This window comes from Drosophila melanogaster, chromosome 3R (assembly GCF_000001215.4).
Source record: "Drosophila melanogaster chromosome 3R".
Classification (NCBI taxonomy): domain Eukaryota; kingdom Metazoa; phylum Arthropoda; class Insecta; order Diptera; family Drosophilidae; genus Drosophila; species Drosophila melanogaster.
Window position 1 is genome coordinate 15,325,325 of NT_033777.3, and position 18,287 is coordinate 15,343,611.

Genomic DNA, 18,287 nt, shown 5'->3' on the forward strand with positions numbered 1-18,287 from the left:
ATTACACATACAAAAATGTCATTTTTTTATTAACTCATTACTATCGTTGATTAAAGGAACGTATATTACAAACTGAGGCAGATCTTTTAACTTAAGGAGCCAGTGACAATATTCTTTGGAAGGAGTAATCTAAAATCTACAATCAGTGCAGAAATCTATTCCAGTTGATTGCTTAGCAGTTTCTATGTTTTGGACTTGTCATTTTGTGCACAAATCAATCGCGACAGTAGCAGTACTTCCGCAGCTCCGGATCCCGGTCGTATATGCACCGGGCCTGATTTCCATACTTATTGACGCGCGAGATGTCCGTGAGTTTCGTTGTGGCACTGAACGTGTGCAGGCTATAGGCCACGCTCGCCTCAAACAGTCCCTCGCCGGGCATCGTTACCACCTGGAGCTGGTACATCTCATCGCGGACCAGCGTCTGACCCGTCATGTCCGCCAGGAAGCCGTCGCGGTCGCTGTTTGTCCTGAATTGCAGCAGCTCCTTGTGCGGCTGCAGACGCAGCGCCCAATTTACACGGTGAATCTGTTGAACAATGAAACAAATGGAAGTATGATCTTTATCTTATCTGGAAATGTAATCATTAAATTGATGATTCGAACCTCCAGAGGTGCACAGTATTGGCGTTGCTCGACTGTGGCCAAGTTGATGGCATTTACAATACTTTGGGCAGCCTTGAGAATGATGCCCGTATACCGGGAGTCGTTCAGCTGCAATGGCAGCCAATTGAGGCAGGCACACCAGTGAGGCTCTATGTAGGCATCCGCACAGGATCGATTGCTCGGAATTGGATCCAACAGCGACATGGCACGTCCACGGGCTAACTCCGAGATGCGAATCCCAGGCGGGCTTGTTTCAGTTTTCGGATCGTTTATTTCTCCAAATTGATCCACAGCGGTTTGCAGTTCTGTGAAAAATCCAGCATTATTATCTTGTAGATGTCTAACGCTCTGTCGTACATACGTATTACGTGTTTCAGCGTGGCATGAATGTCGAATGGCGTGGTCAGGTGATGCTCGTTGGCCAGAAAGTTTTTGTACTCCTGCGGAAAGCGCTTCTTAAACGACTCGGGAAATACGAAACTGAAGAACGGCAGACGCTCTTCCTGTTTTCCCTGCAGAGTGGCTCGCACCTCGGCAAATCGATTGCCATGATCGGCCATCATGATGAGAATGGTGTCGTCTAGCAGCGATCGTTCCTTGAGCGCCACCAGCCAGTCATGGACATCATCATCCGCTGCTCCCACTAAGTTGATGGAGTCGTGGGACAAGCCGCCATGGAAGCTGAAGGCAAAGCGCGGTGCATCGCGATACTTAAGCATAAACTGTACGAAAATTATACAATGAGTTAGTTTCCAAGCACATTTCGAAAGAGAACATACGTTTTTTGTGTACTCCAGCATGGTGATGTGATCAGGCTGGTGGCCAATGCAGTTGGGCTTGCTCTCGGCGGCCATGTGCTCCGCCTGGACATAGTAGGTACGCAGGTAGTGGTCCACCGGCTGGGCCTCAAACCCTGTCATGCGGTACGTGAAAGTGCCCACATTGGGCAAATCCTCATTAAAGGAGGTCATATATCCCAGGCGGGCAAAATCCTTCCAAATCATAGGATACGAATCCACGCTGCCTGCCCCGGACAACCGCTTCCTTGTCTCCGGCAGCTCCAGTTCCGTGAAACCCGTCAGTAGGGGCACCAGCGCCTGTGGCGTACCATCGCCCACAATGTTATAGCCTTTGAGAACGGTGGCGCCCAACTGTTGGGTGAGATACTCGTAGGTCCTGGGCAGCTTGCGAATGAAGGCATTGCGACTCAGCGAATCGAAGCCAAACATGAGGACATTGTAGATGGGAGCTGTGGCCCCATCCTGCATCTGCTGCTGGGCCTGCGCAACCGCCTCGGGTGGTAGGACGGCCAAGTTCGGGGAGAAATTGGAGGCCGGTGGACGGGGCACCGTATCCCGTATTCCGTGGGCCATGCCAAACCAACTAAGTACATGAAGATCATTCTTTAAAGTATAGGCATAACTATAAAATAAGATAATGGTCACCTCTCGCCGCTGGAGGATCGACAGACCACCTTGACAAAGTCGCTGGCCTGCAGCACATAGGGCTCCTTCATGCGCAGTGACTGCCCAAAGCGAACCTTGTAGTCCGACTTGCGAATAATGTCCGTGTAGGAGCAGATCACATCCTCGTGGCTGGACGCAATCTCTGGTCGCACAAAGCAAATGGATTTCTTTGGGGGAAACGAGGTTTAAGTTAAGCAATCAGCTCTTGTAGAAGGGGCCCAGTCCCAACCAACCTCACACATGACCCAGTCCATGCCCTCGCCGCAGTTTATTCGCTCAACCGGCTTGTAGAACTTCATGATGTCCGGATTGTCCAGCGGCAGATGGGGATGCCGGCACTCGCCACGATTCACAGCCGATCTTATGGAGCGCTCGATGATTTCGCTTTAATTAAATACAAAATTGAATTAGTTGCAAAAGATAAATACTCTTTATCACAAATATGCGCATATGTACATATACATATGTATGGACAAACATCGTACAATCAATATCCCAAGCCGCTGTGACGCACAACTAGACATACTTACATTTTGAGGCTCTTATCCAGATCCCGCTCCACGTTCAACACATACCAGGTGACCAGCAGGACCACCACACAGCAACATGCTGCAATCTTGGGGACAGTTCCCCGCCGCACAAAGCGCATTTTGAATAAATTATGAGCTGCAAATATCGGACCAGACACATGAGACTTGCATTCGCATTATTGCTGCACATACAGCACTCACTCGGCACTCAAGCGACGTACTACTTACACCACTGCCGATCTCCAAACTTGCCGCCTATTCGACCTTTACTAAATATCCACGCTCATTTTTTAAATTAAACATTTAACTTATCACCAGCTGCGACGTACCGCTATATGCGAGTTGCCAAAACAGTGGCAAACAACATTGCGAATTCGGTCATACTGTGTTGTTTGGCAACGCGACCGCTGCAATTTAAACTGCGACTTTAAACTTTGCTTTAGGTCCGATTTAAAGTCGGTAGAACTTTCAGTTTGCTGTAGAACGAAATATACCGTTAGCTTATCGTTAATGATAGTGCTTTTTGCTATCAAAACACCATGTGATACAATCGAACTTAGGCGGGGATTAAATAATGGTAGATACTCCCTTAAATTTGCCGAGTACTTTACTTACACTCAGCATGTGACAAAGTAAATTCTATTAGTACCAAAGTTAAATAAGCCAACTGACAATTACTAAGAATAATAATTGGAAGAGAGATAAAGATCTGCTCCCACGATTATCTTCATATCTGATTTGGAGACTCGCCAAAAAGCTTGCGACAAAGCTCGCAGGCCGAGAACCGCGTCCGTCCGAAGATTCAGTTGTGCGCCAAGCTCAGCTTCGGCCTCTTCGTTTCACTCCGCTCCGCTGTGGCACCTGGTATCGTCCATATTATCGCGCCGTTTATTTTGATAACTGCTTCTGCGGTCGGTCTGTAATATTGTTTTTAGGCAAAACATTATCCGCAAACCACTGACGACGTCTTGAGAAAGGACTAACGAGGTCCGATTGCGCAACGAAAATGCTAAAGCCATCGATTATCTGCCTCTTTTTGGGCATTTTGGCGAAATCATCGGCGGGCCGTAAGTAAATAGAAGACTGCCAAGATGCTCATCTGCTGGACATGACTAGCTTAACGTATTTGTTTTTTTTTGCCGCGGGCCTTCACAAGTCGCTGGAAACCTGTTTCCGTACTTCCATAGCTAATGACCTAATTTATGTATTCACAATATTGGTAAGCTCTCTGAACCTAAAGTCTGGATTTCCAGAGTTCTACTTCCCCAACGAGGCGGCCCAGGTGCCCAACTATGGGCGCTGCATAACGCCGAATCGGGAGCGTGCGCTGTGCATCCATCTGGAGGACTGCAAGTACCTATACGGCCTGCTGACCACCACCCCGCTCCGGGACACGGACCGGCTTTACCTGAGTCGCAGCCAGTGCGGCTATACGAACGGCAAGGTGCTCATCTGCTGTCCGGACCGCTACAGGGAGAGCTCATCGGAGACGACGCCACCGCCCAAGCCCAATGTAACCAGCAACAGCCTTCTGCCGCTGCCAGGACAATGCGGCAACATCCTGTCCAATCGCATCTATGGCGGAATGAAGACCAAGATCGACGAGTTCCCCTGGATGGCTCTAATTGAATACACCAAAAGTAAGTAGAGGGGCATCGTCTTAAGTCTGAACGCACTTATCCACTGGTTAATTCCTACATGCAGGCCAGGGCAAAAAGGGTCACCATTGCGGCGGATCCTTGATCAGCACAAGATATGTGATCACAGCCTCGCATTGTGTCAACGGAAAGGCACTGCCCACCGACTGGCGGTTGTCCGGTGTTCGTTTGGGCGAATGGGACACCAACACTAATCCCGATTGCGAAGTAGATGTGCGCGGCATGAAGGACTGCGCGCCACCGCATCTGGACGTGCCCGTGGAGCGTACTATACCCCATCCCGACTATATACCGGCCTCCAAGAACCAGGTCAACGACATAGCCCTGCTGCGTCTGGCCCAGCAGGTGGAGTACACCGACTTTGTGCGACCCATTTGCCTGCCTCTGGACGTCAATCTGCGGTCGGCCACCTTCGACGGCATCACCATGGACGTGGCCGGCTGGGGCAAAACGGAGCAGCTGTCGGCCAGCAACCTCAAGCTGAAGGCAGCCGTGGAGGGATTCCGGATGGATGAGTGCCAGAACGTCTACAGCAGCCAGGACATTCTCCTCGAGGACACACAGATGTGTGCCGGCGGCAAGGAAGGCGTCGACTCCTGTCGCGGTGACTCCGGGGGACCGCTCATCGGCTTGGACACCAACAAGGTGAACACCTACTACTTCCTGGCCGGCGTCGTGTCATTTGGACCGACTCCGTGCGGTCTGGCCGGATGGCCAGGAGTTTACACGCTGGTGGGCAAGTACGTTGATTGGATACAAAACACTATTGAGTCCTGATTGTAAAATGTCATATTGTAAATAAATTCGACTAACGGTTTCCGTTTAAAAACTGCTTCACAGCGTGTACGCATACTGCATGTCGATGGGCGCGTTCGCCGAAATATTGGCATAGTCAATCTTTTATTTTGTAATGAAACTATTAAATTAAAATTGACAGTCATAATACTTTCAAAGGTACATTTTTTTTAATCAATTAAAAGGTAAATTGGGCAAATTATTTTGCTTTATTAAAATGTAAAGAAATAGTTGCAATAAAAAAACTAAATTCATAATCGTTTTCAAAGTCACTGAAAATTTTACTGCTGAACTCACGCAGATTAAATAATCATATCTGGCAACACTGCAAACTGGCTGAGTAGTCTGGCAACGCAGACATATTGGTGGTAAAAATGTTGAAGAACATCTACGTAACGCCGTTAAATTTGCTTAAATCGGCCACCAGCCTGCAGCAGCAAGTGCGGGTAAGTGCTCTCCTGGATTAGGGAAGCGATCCCCATTCACCACCAATTTGCTTCCAGACCACGTTCGTCCTGAAGCGCAAATATGACCCGCCGCTGCACAAAACCAACGAGAAACCCCGCCGGATGAGGGCCAAGAACTTCATCTACGAGCTCGTGGACGACACGCTGGTCAAAAAGCGGCCCAACATCGAGGTGGTGCTAAAGACCTTCGTCGAGGGCGTTGGCGACAAGGGCGACGTGGTGTCAATGAAGCCGCACTTTGTCTACAATAAGCTCCTGCTGCCGGGTTTGGCCGCGTACAATACGCCGGAGAATGTGGCCAAGTACGCCAAGACAGAGGCTGAAAAATCGACTGTTAAACACAGCTCCCCCTACGCCCAGCGCACGGTCAACATGCTGGAGACCATTGTGCTGGCGGTGGTCATGAACAAGGATGAGCCATGGGTGCTCGAGCCCTGGCACATCAAGGCCTCGCTGCGCAAGACTGGGTTCTATTGTCGCGAGGAGTGCATTACCCTGCCCAAGGAGCGCATCGAGGGACCCGACCTGAAGAAGGAGAACAAGGACTTCTACTGCACTGTGACCATAAACAAGCTGGAACAGGCGCGACTCAAGTGTCGTCTGCACCACTGGAGCACAGATCCCAGCGAACGGCTGCCTTACGTACTCGAGCACTGGAAACTCCAGTCTGAGCCCCTGCTGGATGTATGTTCACCCGAAAAAACCCCTTAGAGACCCCATACCAAATACATGCGATTGTTACAAAACTGTTGATTTATGAACAGCCGGAAAACAGAGTTTATTTAACATTTTTATCAAGTTGTACGACGTGGATACTTACTTAGGATTACAAGTCTATATGATGTTAATATAGTGCACTAATGCACAGCTTTCAGTTCCACTTCGAAGACGAGAGTGGAGTTCGGTCCGATCTTCGGTGGAGCTCCCCGTGCGCCGTACGCCATGTGCGGGGGGCAGGTAATGACTCGCTTGCCGCCCACCTTCATGCCGGCGACTCCCACGTCCCAGCCCTTGATGACCTCTCCGCCGCCCAGGGCGAACTTAAATGGTTTTCCCTTCAGGAGGCTGTCGAAGGTCTTGTTGTTCGACTGCAGGCGGCCGATGTAGTAAACAGATACGCGTTTGCCCTGCTTGGCTTCTTCGCCTTTGCCGACGACCTGATCCACAATCTTCACGCCTCCGGTGATAGTACGTGGATCCTTAGAAGCTGGTTGCTGCTTGGCTGGCTCCTTGGCCTTGGGTTGTTCCTTCTTGGCCTCTGGCTTCTCCTTCTTCTTTTGCTGCTGCTTGGCCTCCTCCTTCTTGGCCACACCGTTCTGCTCCTTGCCAGATTTCTTGGCGCTAGCGCCAGGAGAGAGCTTGGCAACCTTGGCCTTTGGCTGTTCCTCTTCAGCTTCGGAGTCGTCGCTGTCCTGTTCATCCTCCTCGCCACTCTCCTCGTTATCCTCATCAACATCGTCGTCATCTTCCTCCTCACCATTTTCGAGGAAGGACTCGTATTCCTCGATTATCTGGCTATCGTCATCAGTATCCTCCTCGTCCTCCTCGCCGCTCTCATTCTCATCCTCATCATCTTCAGACTTTTTGCTATTCTTGATCGCCTTGGAGTTCAGCAAATTCTCGATCGTCATTTGATCGTCATCCTCATCATCTTCGGAATCAATGTCGTGCAAGTAGCCCAACAGAGAAACGCTGGCGTCGCCTGTGAAACGAACGAAAGCGTCAGAAACGGATAAACATGCGAACATAGTGGACATAAAAGGTCTTACCGGCGGTGTAGAACATGATGCGATCGCCCTTGCTGAAGTTCAGGTCGAGCGCAACCTGTGGAATGGCCTTGGTCACGGTGGCCACGATGTACTCCTGCTTCTCGGCAGCGAGGTACAACTTGGCCTCCTGGCCCTTGTCGAGTGCCACGCCCGAGATGTGGAACGACTTGATGATCGTCTGCGAGTACTTGCGCTCAGGCTTCATGTTCAAACCTGGAAGAGGACACAGTTGGTCAAAAACATGGTTTACTTTACATCGGCGTGCAAATGGCGCCGCTCCACGCTGCCGGTAAATCGAGCGGCAAGCACGTGGTGGCAATAAAAGCGCGGTCGGAGCACCCAAGAGCTCGTTGGCACAACCAGCCCGGAGGGGGCAAGTGAGATCAGTTCGACTTACCCCAAAACATCGACATCTTGCAGAATTGTAGGCTACTCTTAACGGAAAATGCAATATAAAATAGGAGAAATTGAGTTCGCTAAAACGAAACGGAACCACAGACGCTAGTGATGTGATGTGCCGCCAATGCGCCGTATTTATCGATTATCTTTCTCTTATCGAAATTAGCGGTGCGCAGCCATATAAGCATAAGCACATCGTAGACGCCAACCGCCAGCAAAAATGTGCTAATTATGGCCACGTGTCCACGCACCCAGGCGAATGGTAAAAGTCGTGTTGTATTTGTGGCGAAAAAAATTTGTGTCGATTGGATTGGGGCCCCGCCTTGTTAGAATTTAACCATTTCGCGCTGCTGGAGCATGATAAGCAGCCCAGCATGACGGAGAAGATTACGCTAGCCGACGCGCTGTCCAACGTGGAGGTGTTGGACGAGCTATCCCTGCCGGACGAGCAGCCCTGCATCGAGGCGCAGCCCTGCTCGATTATCTACAAGGCAAACTTCGATACGAATTTCGAGGATCGCAATGGATTTGTCACGGGTATCGCCAAGTACATCGAGGAGGCCACCACCCATGCCAACTTGGTGAGTTAGCGTATCCGGCTTATCGCATTAGCATTACTCACAGCTCTGAACCCCTTCTCTCCGCCCGCAGAATGTGCTCCTGGACGAGGGGCAGAAACACGCAGTAATGCTCTACACCTGGCGCTGCTGCTCGCGCGCCATTCCGCAGCCCAAGTCCAATGAGCAGCCGAATCGCGTGGAGATCTACGAGAAGACGGTCGAGGTGCTAGCCCCGGAGGTGAACAAGCTGCTCAACTTCATGTACTTCCAACGCAAGGCCATCGAGGCCTTCTCCGGCGAGGTGAAGCGCTTGTGCCACGCCGAGAAGCGCAAGGACTTCGTGTCCGAGGCGTACCTATTGACGCTAGGCAAGTTTATCAACATGTTTGCCGTGCTGGACGAGCTGAAGAACATGAAGTCCAGCGTGAAGAACGATTACTCCACCTACAGGCGAGCTGCGCAGTTCCTCAAAGTGATGTCGGACTCGCACACCTTGCAGGAGTCGCAGAATCTGTCCATGTTCCTGGCCACGCAGAACAAGATTCGCGACACGGTCAAGGACACGCTGGAGAAGATCGTGGGCTACGAGGATCTGCTCTCAGATGTGGTCAACATTTGCGTGCATATGTTCGAGACAAAGATGTACTTGACCCCTGAGGAGAAGCACATGCTGGTAAAAGTTATGGGCTTTGGCCTGTTCCTTATGGACAGCGATGCGTGCAATATCAACAAACTTGATCAAAAGAAGAAGATACGGCTGGATCGCATCGATCGCATCTTTAAGAACCTGGAAGTGGTGCCCCTCTTCGGCGACATGCAGATTGCTCCCTTCAACTACATAAAGCGCAGCAAGCACTTCGATTCCAGCAAGTGGCCGCTGTCCAGCTCAAACGCCATCAGCCCACAGGCGGATCTAATGGTGCATTTGCCGCAGATACGCGAGGATCACGTCAAGTACATTTCGGAGCTGGCGCGATACACAAACGAGGTGACCACCACCGTCAAGGAGAATCCCTCTGATGCCGAGAACCGGATTACGGCCGACCTGGCTCTGCGCGGCCTTCAATTGCTGTCCGAGTGGACCAGTGTGGTCACCGAGTTGTACTCCTGGAAGCTCCTGCATCCGACTGATCATCACCAGAACAAGGAGTGCCCCGTGGAGGCTGAGGAGTACGAGCGGGCCACCCGCTACAATTACACCTCGGAAGAGAAGTTCGCGCTGATCGAGGTCATCGCCATGATAAAGGGACTGCAGGTGCTAATGGCGCGCATTGAAACCGTATTGTGCGAGGCTATCCGGCGTAACATCTATTCCGAGCTGCAGGACTTCGTGCAGCTTTCGCTTCGTGAACCGCTGCGAAAGGCCGTAAAAAATAAGAAGGATCTTATCCGGAGCATCATCATGTCGGTGCGAGAGACATCGGCGGACTGGCAAAAGGGCTATGAGCCCACCGACGATCCAGTGGCCAAGGGCAAGAAGGATCCCGACGGCGGCTTCCGCATCCAGGTGCCTCGCCTCAATGTGGGACCTTCCTCCACTCAGCTATACATGGTGCGCACCATGCTGGAGTCTCTGATTGCCGACAAAAGCGGCGGCAAGCGCACTTTGCGCAAGGACATCGACGGAAACTGTTTGCTGCAGATCGACACGTTCCACAAGACATCGTTCTACTGGAGCTACTTGCTCAACTTCAGCGACACGCTTCAGAAGTGCTGCGATCTCTCGCAGCTGTGGTATCGCGAGTTCTACTTGGAGATGACCATGGGTCGTAAGGTTAACAAGTGCTTGGTGCGGCATCAGCACAACGAGGAGTGCAAGGATCTGATCACCATGGAGAAGCGCATTCAGTTTCCGATTGAAATGTCCATGCCCTGGATCCTAACCGATCACATTCTGCAAACGAAGGAGCCCTCAATGATGGAGTAAGTAAATGGCGAATAGGTGAAATGATCTGAACTAACTAAGTGCCTCACACAGATTTGTCTTGTATCCCCTGGACTTGTACAACGACTCGGCGTACTACGCACTCACTGTCTTCCGAAAGCAGTTCCTGTACGACGAAGTGGAGGCCGAAGTCAATCTGTGCTTCGATCAGTTTGTCTACAAGCTGAGCGAGCAGATCTTTGCCCATTACAAGCAATTGGCGGGCAGCATCTTCTTGGACAAGCGATTCCGTTTGGAGTGCGAGGTACTCGGTTTCAACTTCCAGTCGTATCCCCGCAATAATCGTTATGAGACCTTGTTAAAACAACGACATGTCCAACTTTTGGGTAAGCAAAACACCCATTGCATCATGATCTTTTGGTTAATGGTTTCTCCATTCGTTTAAGGCCGTTCTATTGACTTGAACAAACTGATCACACAACGCATAAACGCCAACATGCACAAGAGCATTGAGTTGGCCATCAGTCGTTTCGAGGGCAACGATATAACCGGCATTGTGGTAAGTGGAATCCTACAGATGTCTAGAATCGGTCTCTAATTCGCTTAATTTCAGGAACTCGAAGGCCTGCTAGAGGCGAATCGAATTTGCCACAAGTTGCTAAGCAAGTACTTGGCCCTGGATAACTTTGACGGCATGGTAAAGGAGGCTAACCACAATGTACTGGCGCCTTACGGCAGAATAACACTGCACGTCTTTGTGGAATTGAACTACGACTTTCTGGTCAATTACTGCTATAATGCAGCCACGAATCGGTGGGTGTGCCGCCAATTTTCTATTGTTTAAAATACTTATTATTACTATTATCTCTTGCAGTTTCATTCGAACCAAAGTGAATCTTTCGTCGTCACAGGCTATTCAGCGTGAGAAGCCGCCACAAATGTCCCATTACTATCTGTGGGGTTCCAAGCAGCTGAATGCTGCCTATTCCACACAGTATGGCCAGTACACTGGCTTTGTAGGTTCACCGCATTTCCATGCCATGTGCCGCCTGCTGGGCTATCAGGGCATAGCAGTCGTCATGGACATTATACTGAAGGACATTGTTAAGCCACTGATCCAGGGCTCGCTGCTGCAGTTCACCAAGACGCTGATGATTGCCATGCCCAAGTCATGCAAACTACCCCGTTGCGAATATGGTTCGCCTGGAGTGCTCAGCTACTATCAGGCTCATCTTACAGACATCGTGCAATATCCGGACGCGAAGACAGAGCTATTTCAGTCTTTCCGGGAGTTTGGCAACAGCATTATCTTTTGCCTGCTGATCGAACAGGCGCTCTCGCAGGAGGAGGTGTGCGATCTACTGCACGCCGCCCTCTTCCAGAACATCTTTCCCAGACCTTTTTGCAAAGGTATGTACAAGTGGATGCTTTCATGGGTAGTTTTTCTTACTTACATCTCTACCCATTTCAGAGAATGAAAAACCGGAGGCTAAGCAAAAGCGTCTTGAAGCACAGTTTGCCAATCTGCAGATAGTTTCAAACGTGGAAAAGATTGGCACTGCAAAGGTGAGCCCCCAAACTTAATTGATTAACTTTATAATAATAATCTTTACCAACAGCAAGCAATGATAGCACGAGAGGGAGATTTGCTGACTCGTGAGCGTCTTTGCTGTGGCCTCAGCATTTTTGAAGTTATTCTCAACCGCGTGAAGAGCTATTTGGACGACCCTGTGTGGTGTGGTCCTCCACCGGCCAACGGGATTATCCACGTGGATGAGTGCTCGGAGTTCCATCGCCTTTGGTCGGCTCTGCAGTTCGTTTATTGCATTCCAGTCAGGGGAACGGAGTACACCATCGAGGAGCTCTTCGGCGAAGGTCTGAACTGGGCTGGCTGCGTCATGATCGTACTGCTGGGACAGCAGCGTCGCTTCGAGGCTCTGGACTTTTGCTACCACATTCTGCGGGTACAGCGCGTCGATGGCAAGGATGAGGACGTAAAGGGCATTGTAAGTTCTAACATAACTACCAAAGTGCCCAAAGTACAATTTGAATATTCCTTAACAGCAATTGAAGCGAATGGTGGATCGGATTCGTCGGTTCCAAGTATTAAACTCACAAATCTTCTCCATTCTCAACAAGTATCTAAAGGGCGGCGATGGCGAGGGCTCAAATGTGGAGCACGTGCGGTGTTTTCCACCGCCTCAGCATCCCTCGGTCATATCGTCCTCGTCGCACTACCAGGATCCCCAGAAGCTGCGGCAGAGCATAAACAATTGAAGTCGCCCGGAAAGGGATGCATTTAAGCTAATCGCATACAAATAGGTTACACTTAATCGCAGATGAATTAGTCCCCAGGAAAACAGCGACGTAGAAGCCGAAAAGCCAAGTTTTCTTGGCTATGCTGCCGAAACTTTGACAGTTTTTTTAGTCAAAGTGGCGGTCTTGGTTCTATTTGAATTCGATTTTATTGAAAATCTCTTTTGGTATGTCGCATTCAATCTTACAGTACGTTAAATGTTTTATCCAAGCAATTATATATATATACATGTAGATGTAATTTTGATTCACTTGCTACGGCATTCGATTCAGCTACTCGTACATTATCCCAAATACTCTATTCTAAGCTCCCTAAGATATTATGTTTTTGGCCTATGTATTCCTTCGCTACAAACAGATACATTTATGTTCTGCTTCCCGATTCGAGAATCAAATTAGCCAAAGAATTGAATTGACAGCACTGCGAAAATAAAAACAAATTGGCTTTAAACACAATCAAAGTATTACAAAGAAGATGCCGCACATGTATGCCCACATACATGAAAAGAAGCCACGACAGCCAACAATTGAGACACATACAATTAATACAATGAACATTATCGAATAAAATTTTCATACGTATTTCTAACAAACCCAACAAAAAAAGTTTAGAAAGTATATGTAGGTGAGTTTGATGCAAGATTGAAAGGGAAACTTCTTTACTTTCCAGCGGATTTCGTCAAAGGATAAAATTATTTATTTTTTGATAAGCTATAATACTACCTATCCGTACCACTAACTGGAATATTGATTGCGAATTTGGCAATTGGGAAGTGTATTGCGGAATGGGTTGTCAAACACAATTTATCTAACAGTTACAGCCGTTGGTGGCTTTGGCTTTCTTTCGAGGATCGGTGTACGTGTACAGTACTGTGACGTTGTCGGCATAGTTTCTCGGAAGATCGAAGTCCGCACTATCCGCACCCAGGTAGCAGGCTCCGTAGGCACTGCTCTTGGTGATGCGCACCAGCTTGAGGTCGAAGTCGATGGTTGTCTTAGCGAGTTCACTGATGAAGGCCTCCTGCAGCAGATCCCAGCTGGACCACACGGATCCTACGCACACTACGCTTAGGTCCCCGGACTTGACCAGATCCTGGTGCACATTGGGCAGCAGGGCAAGGATCATTCTGGCCAGATGAACGCCAGCTTCGCGAAACAAGCTGCGCGCCAGTTCGTCTCCATTTTCGGCGTTCTGCGACAGCTTTTTGCACAGATTGGCGAAGAAGGGCTTGTCGAACTTGGCGTAACAGTGCGGCAGCATATCCAGGCGCGTCTCCAAACTAAAGTGCTCCTTGATCAGACTCCAAGTTTTCTCCACGGGAGCCGCTGACTGCTCAAAGTTGTCCATATGGTCGAACACCACCTTGACTGCGCGATACGAGATGTACCAGGCTGTGGAATAGAAGAGTTGGGGGTCAGAATGATGATTGCGAAATAAACCACAACAAAAGCGGCAATGAGTCAATGGCAATCAACGCTATCAGGCAATCTTAATCGGAGATGCAGCCGTTAATCTCGACATTGGGCCAGGCATTAGTAGACCATTAGTGATAAGACCACCCGATGGGGGCATTCCCCACTTACCGCTTCCCTCGTCCCCGAGGAAGTTGCCCCAGCCGCCACAATTGGACGTGGAGCCGTCAGGGTTACGCAGCAGGCAATTGGATCCGGTTCCTGAAATAAGGACCATTCCTCCGATGGACGAGGCGGTGTACATGCTGCCCATGGTGTCGCTGGACACGGCATAGTTCTGGGCCAGGCCCGGAAACGTGGTGCGCAGCTCCTGCTCCAGCTCGCGATTGGTGGCCTCCTGTAAGGATAGATATGTTTATATGTGCTTAAAACTTATTTAAAATATTTGATTCTTGAAAGTAGTTATTGCGTTGTAACCACTGACACTGACCTGCTCGCAGCCGCTAAGGCTCAATCCCAGACTTGTGAGGGGCGTCTCCTTGGGAATGCCCGCCTCCTCCTTCGCCCGCTCCACCATGTCAGCGATCCGGCGGGCGCACTCCGGAATGCCAATGCCCCAGTGATTGGTGCCCAGGCCGCTGGTGGCGCCCACAGATTGGCCGCTCTCATCGCAGATGACCAGTCTGGAGTGGGTGGCTCCGCTGCAGGAGACAAAGAAGATGCTTTCAATTTCCGGACTCTGTTCATGGTTATACAATAGGTGTTGTATGGTCGTAGGGGCCGTGACCGCGAACAATACCGCTATTGAATCAAATTAAATTAACCGATCTGGTGGCGGCTAATTGAAGTTAAAGAAACACGCAATTGACACATTCATTTAGGGAAAACGTGTCACACGCACAAATTCTATTCGACAACCCATAGATCCCAATAAAACCGAGTCCATAAGTACACCGAAAAAAACTGGATCGGCTTGGAACTAATAGAAATATAGATCAACATTTTTGTTGGCGAAGATTGTTACCTTATCTTACGCAGAACTCAAGATTAAAACCTATACACATTCATATCAGAAATTGAACAACATAACGTGATATAATGTTTAAAATTGTTTCTCTGCATTCAACAATGCAAAGAAATGAATTTGGAGAAGCATGAAGACAGTTACGTTCCCATAAAAGAAGCTTGAAATTACCGTTATAATGCACAGAGACAACCACCGACTGAAAAGACGTGACGTGACGAAAGTGCATTGCTTAATACGCTCAATTGAGGCAATTATTTGATAGTCCATGCAAAATGGGCACAACAAAAGACGTTTGTTATCGCCGCTTAACTATTTTTAATTTTCTTTCAATTTACTTTGGTCATAAAAATACCTCGGTGGGGACAATTCAAAATAGGGCTCAAGTTTTGTTACGTACTTAATAGCGAGCGTTACGTTATCAGCCCAAATAATGAAAAAGTTCGATAAATAATCGAAAGTTAACAGAATGTTAGCGGCTTTTACAATTTGTTATGTGCGTTTTTGCTGAATATAATTATCAAATTGTGCTCAAAAACATTTAATGTTTTCGCTTAAAAGTGAATGAAATTGCTCCCCAACCCGCGACCGCTGGCGTGCAACAAAGAAGTTTGTTAATTAAAATGAAATTGCCGACGAATTCTCAACTTTGGCGGCCTCTGCTGCTGCTGCGCCGCCAAAGGTCGCATGACGCAAAGGCGGTGGAGGCCCCAATACACAGACCGGTTCCAACCAGTGCCCAGCTGGACGAACTGGAGCGGAACGTGGTTGTGCGCCACCACAAGAACAACGTGCCACTGATACGCTCTCTCATCCAGGAGTTGGATGCGGGAGACCAGCACAAGTTGAGGCAGCTGCAGGCGGAACTGGAACAGCTGCCCAATGCCACGCATCCGCGCCTGCGAGACTACGGAGAGGAGCCGCGGGAACTGGCGCAGTATGTCCACCGGCAGTTGACGCCACAGTCCAGGCTCAAGGAGTTCTCTGAATTAGCCCGTGCTCTTAACCTCTACCGCATGGATCACTTGGGTAACTACACTGGCCACAAAAGCTACTACCTTACTGGCCAGCTGGCAACTTTGGAGCAGGCCATCATACAATATGCACTTCAGGCAGTCACCGAACACGGTTTTAAGCTGATCTCCGTGCCGGACATACTGCCTAAGGAGGTGATCGAATCTTGTGGCATGCGCACCGAGGGTGAACGCACACAGGTCTACAAACTGGACACCGGCGAGTGCCTATCGGGCACTTCGGAAATGGCCCTGGCTGGATTCTTTGCGAATAAACTACTGTCGGAGGACCAACTGCCACTGAAAGTGACCGCCGTGAGTCGATGCTATAGGGCTGAAACATCGGGACTGCAGGAGGAGAAAGGCATTTATCGTGTACACCAGTTCAACAAGGTGGAAATGTTTGCCATCTGCACCGAGGAGCAGTCGGAGGCCGAGCTGGAGGAGTTTAAGAACATTGAGGTAGATCTTTTCCGTCGACTGGGCCTCAACTTTCGGCTGCTGGACATGCCACCTTGCGAGCTGGGCGCTCCGGCGTACCAGAAGTACGACATAGAAGCCTGGATGCCAGGCCGTCAGATGTGGGGCGAGATCTCAAGTTGCAGCAATTGCACGGATTATCAGGCAAGGCGGCTGGGCATCAGATACCGGCGCTCCGCTGACGGACAGATCCTCCATGCCCACACCATCAACGGAACTGCGACGGCTATTCCGCGTCTGCTGATTGCCTTGCTGGAATCTTATCAGAAGGAAGATGGCATCGAGATACCTGCCGTTCTGCGACCATTCATGGACAACCAGGAGCTGATCACGCGAAACAAACGGATACCGGAGACGAAGCTGGTCAAATTCATCAAGGCCTAGGCTTAACACATTCTGTACCTTTGACTGTTATCATTAAATCGTTGGGCTTATCAACGAAAGCTGGGGAATATTTTGAAGCACTTCCCGCAGCTGATATCTGCCAGATCAGGGTATAACACCCTGCGCTTAATCACGTCCATTAATCATCGCGTTTGGCTATTGAATTACAAATCGATTGGTGACCTTTCTATGTACATACCCTTCGACTCCGCCAAAATATTTCATTGTGAGTTAGCAAGCTGGGCCAAAGCGAATCCCAACAGGAATGTGGTTCAAAAGGCTGTTGATGTGGAGAAGGCGGTTCCTGCAAGAAAAAAACGGGTGCCATTTAGCTATAAACAATTGCACGATTAATTTTAACACTGCAGCGGGTTGTTAGCACTCGGATCAACCTTATCGCGTTTCATTAGCCCCAAAACATTTGTCAACCAGCCAGGTAAGAAAATACCGCTGACACAGGTGAAATCAGCACACCAGTAAAGAATCTACACCTAGAACCAAAACAGACAACACAGCAAGAGGTGCATGCGTTCAAAGAATGCAATTTTGGTGCAGCCAGGGTTCATTTATAGTGGCGCATATTTAATAAGGATGTAGGAATTTCTTCGTAGCGCTTCCGTTCTCAGGAGGCTTGCCTGTACCGCCGCTCGTGGTAGCAAAAGTGAGAGCGCCAAGCGTGCGTGTTCCAAACTAGTTTATAATGCATCCCGCTCACTTTTGCTTACGTTAACACATATCGGGCAATTCACCCATAATATTATTGGATCAGATGTTGCAGATTTGATTTACTATACCACGCCCACACATCGAAACACTCATTAGATTTTGATTAGAAGCGGCGGCACATAGCTATAACATTTACGACGACCAACTCTTACCCGGCGGAGCTCAATCCGTCCACGTTCCGAACGCTTTGAACAACAAATGCGTTGTGTTTGGCCATATACTCACTTCGGGGCTCAGCGACTCTTTGATATTTTTATACCCGGTAATTGCCCAATACACGGGTATATTGTACACGCAACTGTGTTTGTCGCCAGCTGCAGAAAACACTTCCGCCCCTATAAGTTACTTGTGTGCATTGTGTATTGCAATTGATTTGAACTGATTGCAACAATTTTTGGAAATTAATCAAATGTACTCATCCCTATTTTCAGATTTGATTTCAAGTTTTTAAAAAAAAGTGAGGCCGTTGACATTTCACTGCCTTGTTGGAGAGGTCAGGGCTTTTCAATATATTGTTTTATATTTAGTTAATTCACTAACATTACCATTCAAAACGGTGCCTAATCATTTTTTTTATCATTATATTTTGTGTCTATTTACAAAATTTAATCGTACTACTTGTATAAGGTTTATGCTCTTATTTTTGCAATAAAGTTATTTATTGTTAGTTATGCAGGATTCACTAGCAGCTAACTTAGTACGGGGTACCCAGTAGTCGAAGAATGGGCATTTCCCTCTTTGTTGACGTTGCGAGTCAGCTGTGCCTTAGTGCTGGTAAACAAACAAAAGCATTAAC

The 18,287-nt window shown here is 48.9% G+C and overlaps 7 protein-coding genes across 11 annotated transcripts; 4 read left to right on the top strand and 3 right to left on the bottom strand.

The window, feature by feature from the left end:
• Positions 1-2,945, bottom strand: CG6236 (uncharacterized protein). 2 transcript variants are annotated; one of them, NM_169646.3, is made up of 8 exons: positions 2,831-2,945; positions 2,603-2,738; positions 2,306-2,456; positions 2,052-2,239; positions 1,386-1,989; positions 968-1,328; positions 607-911; positions 1-529 (listed from the first exon to the last, which is right to left on the bottom strand). In NM_169646.3, the coding sequence occupies exons 2-8, from the start codon at positions 2,719-2,721 to the stop codon at positions 215-217; spliced, it is 2,043 nt and encodes a 680-aa protein (NP_732014.2). In that variant the 5' UTR covers positions 2,722-2,738; positions 2,831-2,945; the 3' UTR covers positions 1-214. The 2 variants fall into 2 exon arrangements, with proteins under 2 accessions (NP_732014.2, NP_650446.2); NM_142189.4 differs by having other exon boundaries at positions 2,804-2,945.
• Positions 2,946-3,404: 459 nt separating this feature from the next.
• On the top strand, positions 3,405-5,084 carry ea (easter). Of its 2 annotated transcripts, none has more exons than NM_001275668.1 (3): positions 3,405-3,669; positions 3,759-4,242; positions 4,307-5,084. In NM_001275668.1, exons 2-3 carry the CDS (start codon positions 4,188-4,190, stop codon positions 5,035-5,037), a joined length of 786 nt encoding a protein of 261 aa, NP_001262597.1. In that variant the 5' UTR covers positions 3,405-3,669; positions 3,759-4,187; the 3' UTR covers positions 5,038-5,084. The 2 variants fall into 2 exon arrangements, with proteins under 2 accessions (NP_001262597.1, NP_524362.2); NM_079638.3 differs by having other exon boundaries at positions 3,856-4,242.
• Positions 5,085-5,413: 329 nt separating this feature from the next.
• On the top strand, positions 5,414-6,264 carry mRpL9 (mitochondrial ribosomal protein L9). The gene is made up of 2 exons (NM_079639.5): positions 5,414-5,501; positions 5,559-6,264. The coding sequence occupies exons 1-2, from the start codon at positions 5,430-5,432 to the stop codon at positions 6,231-6,233; spliced, it is 747 nt and encodes a 248-aa protein (NP_524363.3). The 5' UTR covers positions 5,414-5,429; the 3' UTR covers positions 6,234-6,264.
• On the bottom strand, positions 6,260-7,809 carry Fkbp39 (FK506-binding protein 39kD). The gene is made up of 3 exons (NM_079640.3): positions 7,689-7,809; positions 7,292-7,504; positions 6,260-7,224 (listed from the first exon to the last, which is right to left on the bottom strand). Exons 1-3 carry the CDS (start codon positions 7,702-7,704, stop codon positions 6,380-6,382), a joined length of 1,074 nt encoding a protein of 357 aa, NP_524364.2. The 5' UTR covers positions 7,705-7,809; the 3' UTR covers positions 6,260-6,379.
• A 132-nt stretch (positions 7,810-7,941) lies between these two features.
• Positions 7,942-13,041, top strand: Cyfip (Cytoplasmic FMR1 interacting protein). Its single transcript, NM_142190.3, has 9 exons — positions 7,942-8,271; positions 8,342-10,173; positions 10,229-10,521; positions 10,582-10,694; positions 10,749-10,948; positions 11,010-11,545; positions 11,607-11,701; positions 11,755-12,141; positions 12,200-13,041. The coding sequence occupies exons 1-9, from the start codon at positions 8,065-8,067 to the stop codon at positions 12,410-12,412; spliced, it is 3,876 nt and encodes a 1,291-aa protein (NP_650447.1). The 5' UTR covers positions 7,942-8,064; the 3' UTR covers positions 12,413-13,041.
• Nagk (N-acetylglucosamine kinase) lies at positions 12,584-17,932 on the bottom strand. Of its 2 annotated transcripts, none has more exons than NM_142191.1 (5): positions 17,644-17,932; positions 16,965-17,069; positions 14,355-14,565; positions 14,036-14,261; positions 12,584-13,843 (listed from the first exon to the last, which is right to left on the bottom strand). In NM_142191.1, the coding sequence occupies exons 2-5, from the start codon at positions 16,988-16,990 to the stop codon at positions 13,260-13,262; spliced, it is 1,047 nt and encodes a 348-aa protein (NP_650448.1). In that variant the 5' UTR covers positions 16,991-17,069; positions 17,644-17,932; the 3' UTR covers positions 12,584-13,259. The 2 variants fall into 2 exon arrangements, with proteins under 2 accessions (NP_650448.1, NP_001262598.1); NM_001275669.1 differs by having other exon boundaries at positions 13,129-13,843; positions 17,644-17,786.
• SerRS-m (Seryl-tRNA synthetase, mitochondrial) lies at positions 15,343-17,894 on the top strand. 2 transcript variants are annotated; one of them, NM_001275670.1, is made up of 1 exon: positions 15,343-17,894. In NM_001275670.1, exon 1 carries the CDS (start codon positions 15,512-15,514, stop codon positions 16,763-16,765), a length of 1,254 nt encoding a protein of 417 aa, NP_001262599.1. In that variant the 5' UTR covers positions 15,343-15,511; the 3' UTR covers positions 16,766-17,894. The 2 variants fall into 2 exon arrangements, with proteins under 2 accessions (NP_001262599.1, NP_524365.1); NM_079641.3 differs by having other exon boundaries at positions 15,343-16,821.
• Positions 17,933-18,287: the final 355 nt, after the last annotated feature.

Excerpts from the sequence above, each read along its gene's own strand:
- Nagk (NM_142191.1), bottom strand. The coding sequence starts at position 16,990 with ATGAAATATTTTGGCGGAGTCGAAGG. Across the intron at positions 14,566-16,964 it reads TATTTTGGCGGAGTCGAAGG|CGGAGCCACCCACTCCAGAC; the intron begins GTATGTACATAG and ends TGTCTCCTGCAG. Across the intron at positions 13,844-14,035 it reads CCTCGGGGACGAGGGAAGCG|CCTGGTACATCTCGTATCGC; the intron begins GTAAGTGGGGAA and ends TCTATTCCACAG.
- Cyfip (NM_142190.3), top strand. The coding sequence starts at position 8,065 with ATGACGGAGAAGATTACGCTAGCCGACGCGCTGTCCAACGTGGAGGTG. Across the intron at positions 10,695-10,748 it reads ACGATATAACCGGCATTGTG|GAACTCGAAGGCCTGCTAGA; the intron begins GTAAGTGGAATC and ends GCTTAATTTCAG. Across the intron at positions 12,142-12,199 it reads ATGAGGACGTAAAGGGCATT|CAATTGAAGCGAATGGTGGA; the intron begins GTAAGTTCTAAC and ends ATTCCTTAACAG.
- Fkbp39 (NM_079640.3), bottom strand. Across the intron at positions 7,225-7,291 it reads CATCATGTTCTACACCGCCG|GCGACGCCAGCGTTTCTCTG; the intron begins GTAAGACCTTTT and ends TTCGTTTCACAG.
- ea (NM_079638.3), top strand. The coding sequence starts at position 3,609 with ATGCTAAAGCCATCGATTATCTGCCTCTTTTTGGGCATTTTGGCGAAA. Across the intron at positions 3,670-3,855 it reads GGCGAAATCATCGGCGGGCC|AGTTCTACTTCCCCAACGAG; the intron begins GTAAGTAAATAG and ends CTGGATTTCCAG. Across the intron at positions 4,243-4,306 it reads TCTAATTGAATACACCAAAA|GCCAGGGCAAAAAGGGTCAC; the intron begins GTAAGTAGAGGG and ends TCCTACATGCAG.
- SerRS-m (NM_001275670.1), top strand. The coding sequence starts at position 15,512 with ATGAAATTGCCGACGAATTCTCAACTTTGGCGGCCTCTGCTGCTGCTG.
- CG6236 (NM_169646.3), bottom strand. The coding sequence starts at position 2,721 with ATGCGCTTTGTGCGGCGGGGAACTGTCCCCAAGATTGCAGCATGTTGC. Across the intron at positions 2,457-2,602 it reads CTGGATAAGAGCCTCAAAAT|CGAAATCATCGAGCGCTCCA; the intron begins GTAAGTATGTCT and ends ATTTAATTAAAG. Across the intron at positions 1,329-1,385 it reads TGCTGGAGTACACAAAAAAC|TTTATGCTTAAGTATCGCGA; the intron begins GTATGTTCTCTT and ends ATTTTCGTACAG.
- mRpL9 (NM_079639.5), top strand. The coding sequence starts at position 5,430 with ATGTTGAAGAACATCTACGTAACGCCGTTAAATTTGCTTAAATCGGCC. Across the intron at positions 5,502-5,558 it reads GCCTGCAGCAGCAAGTGCGG|ACCACGTTCGTCCTGAAGCG; the intron begins GTAAGTGCTCTC and ends ATTTGCTTCCAG.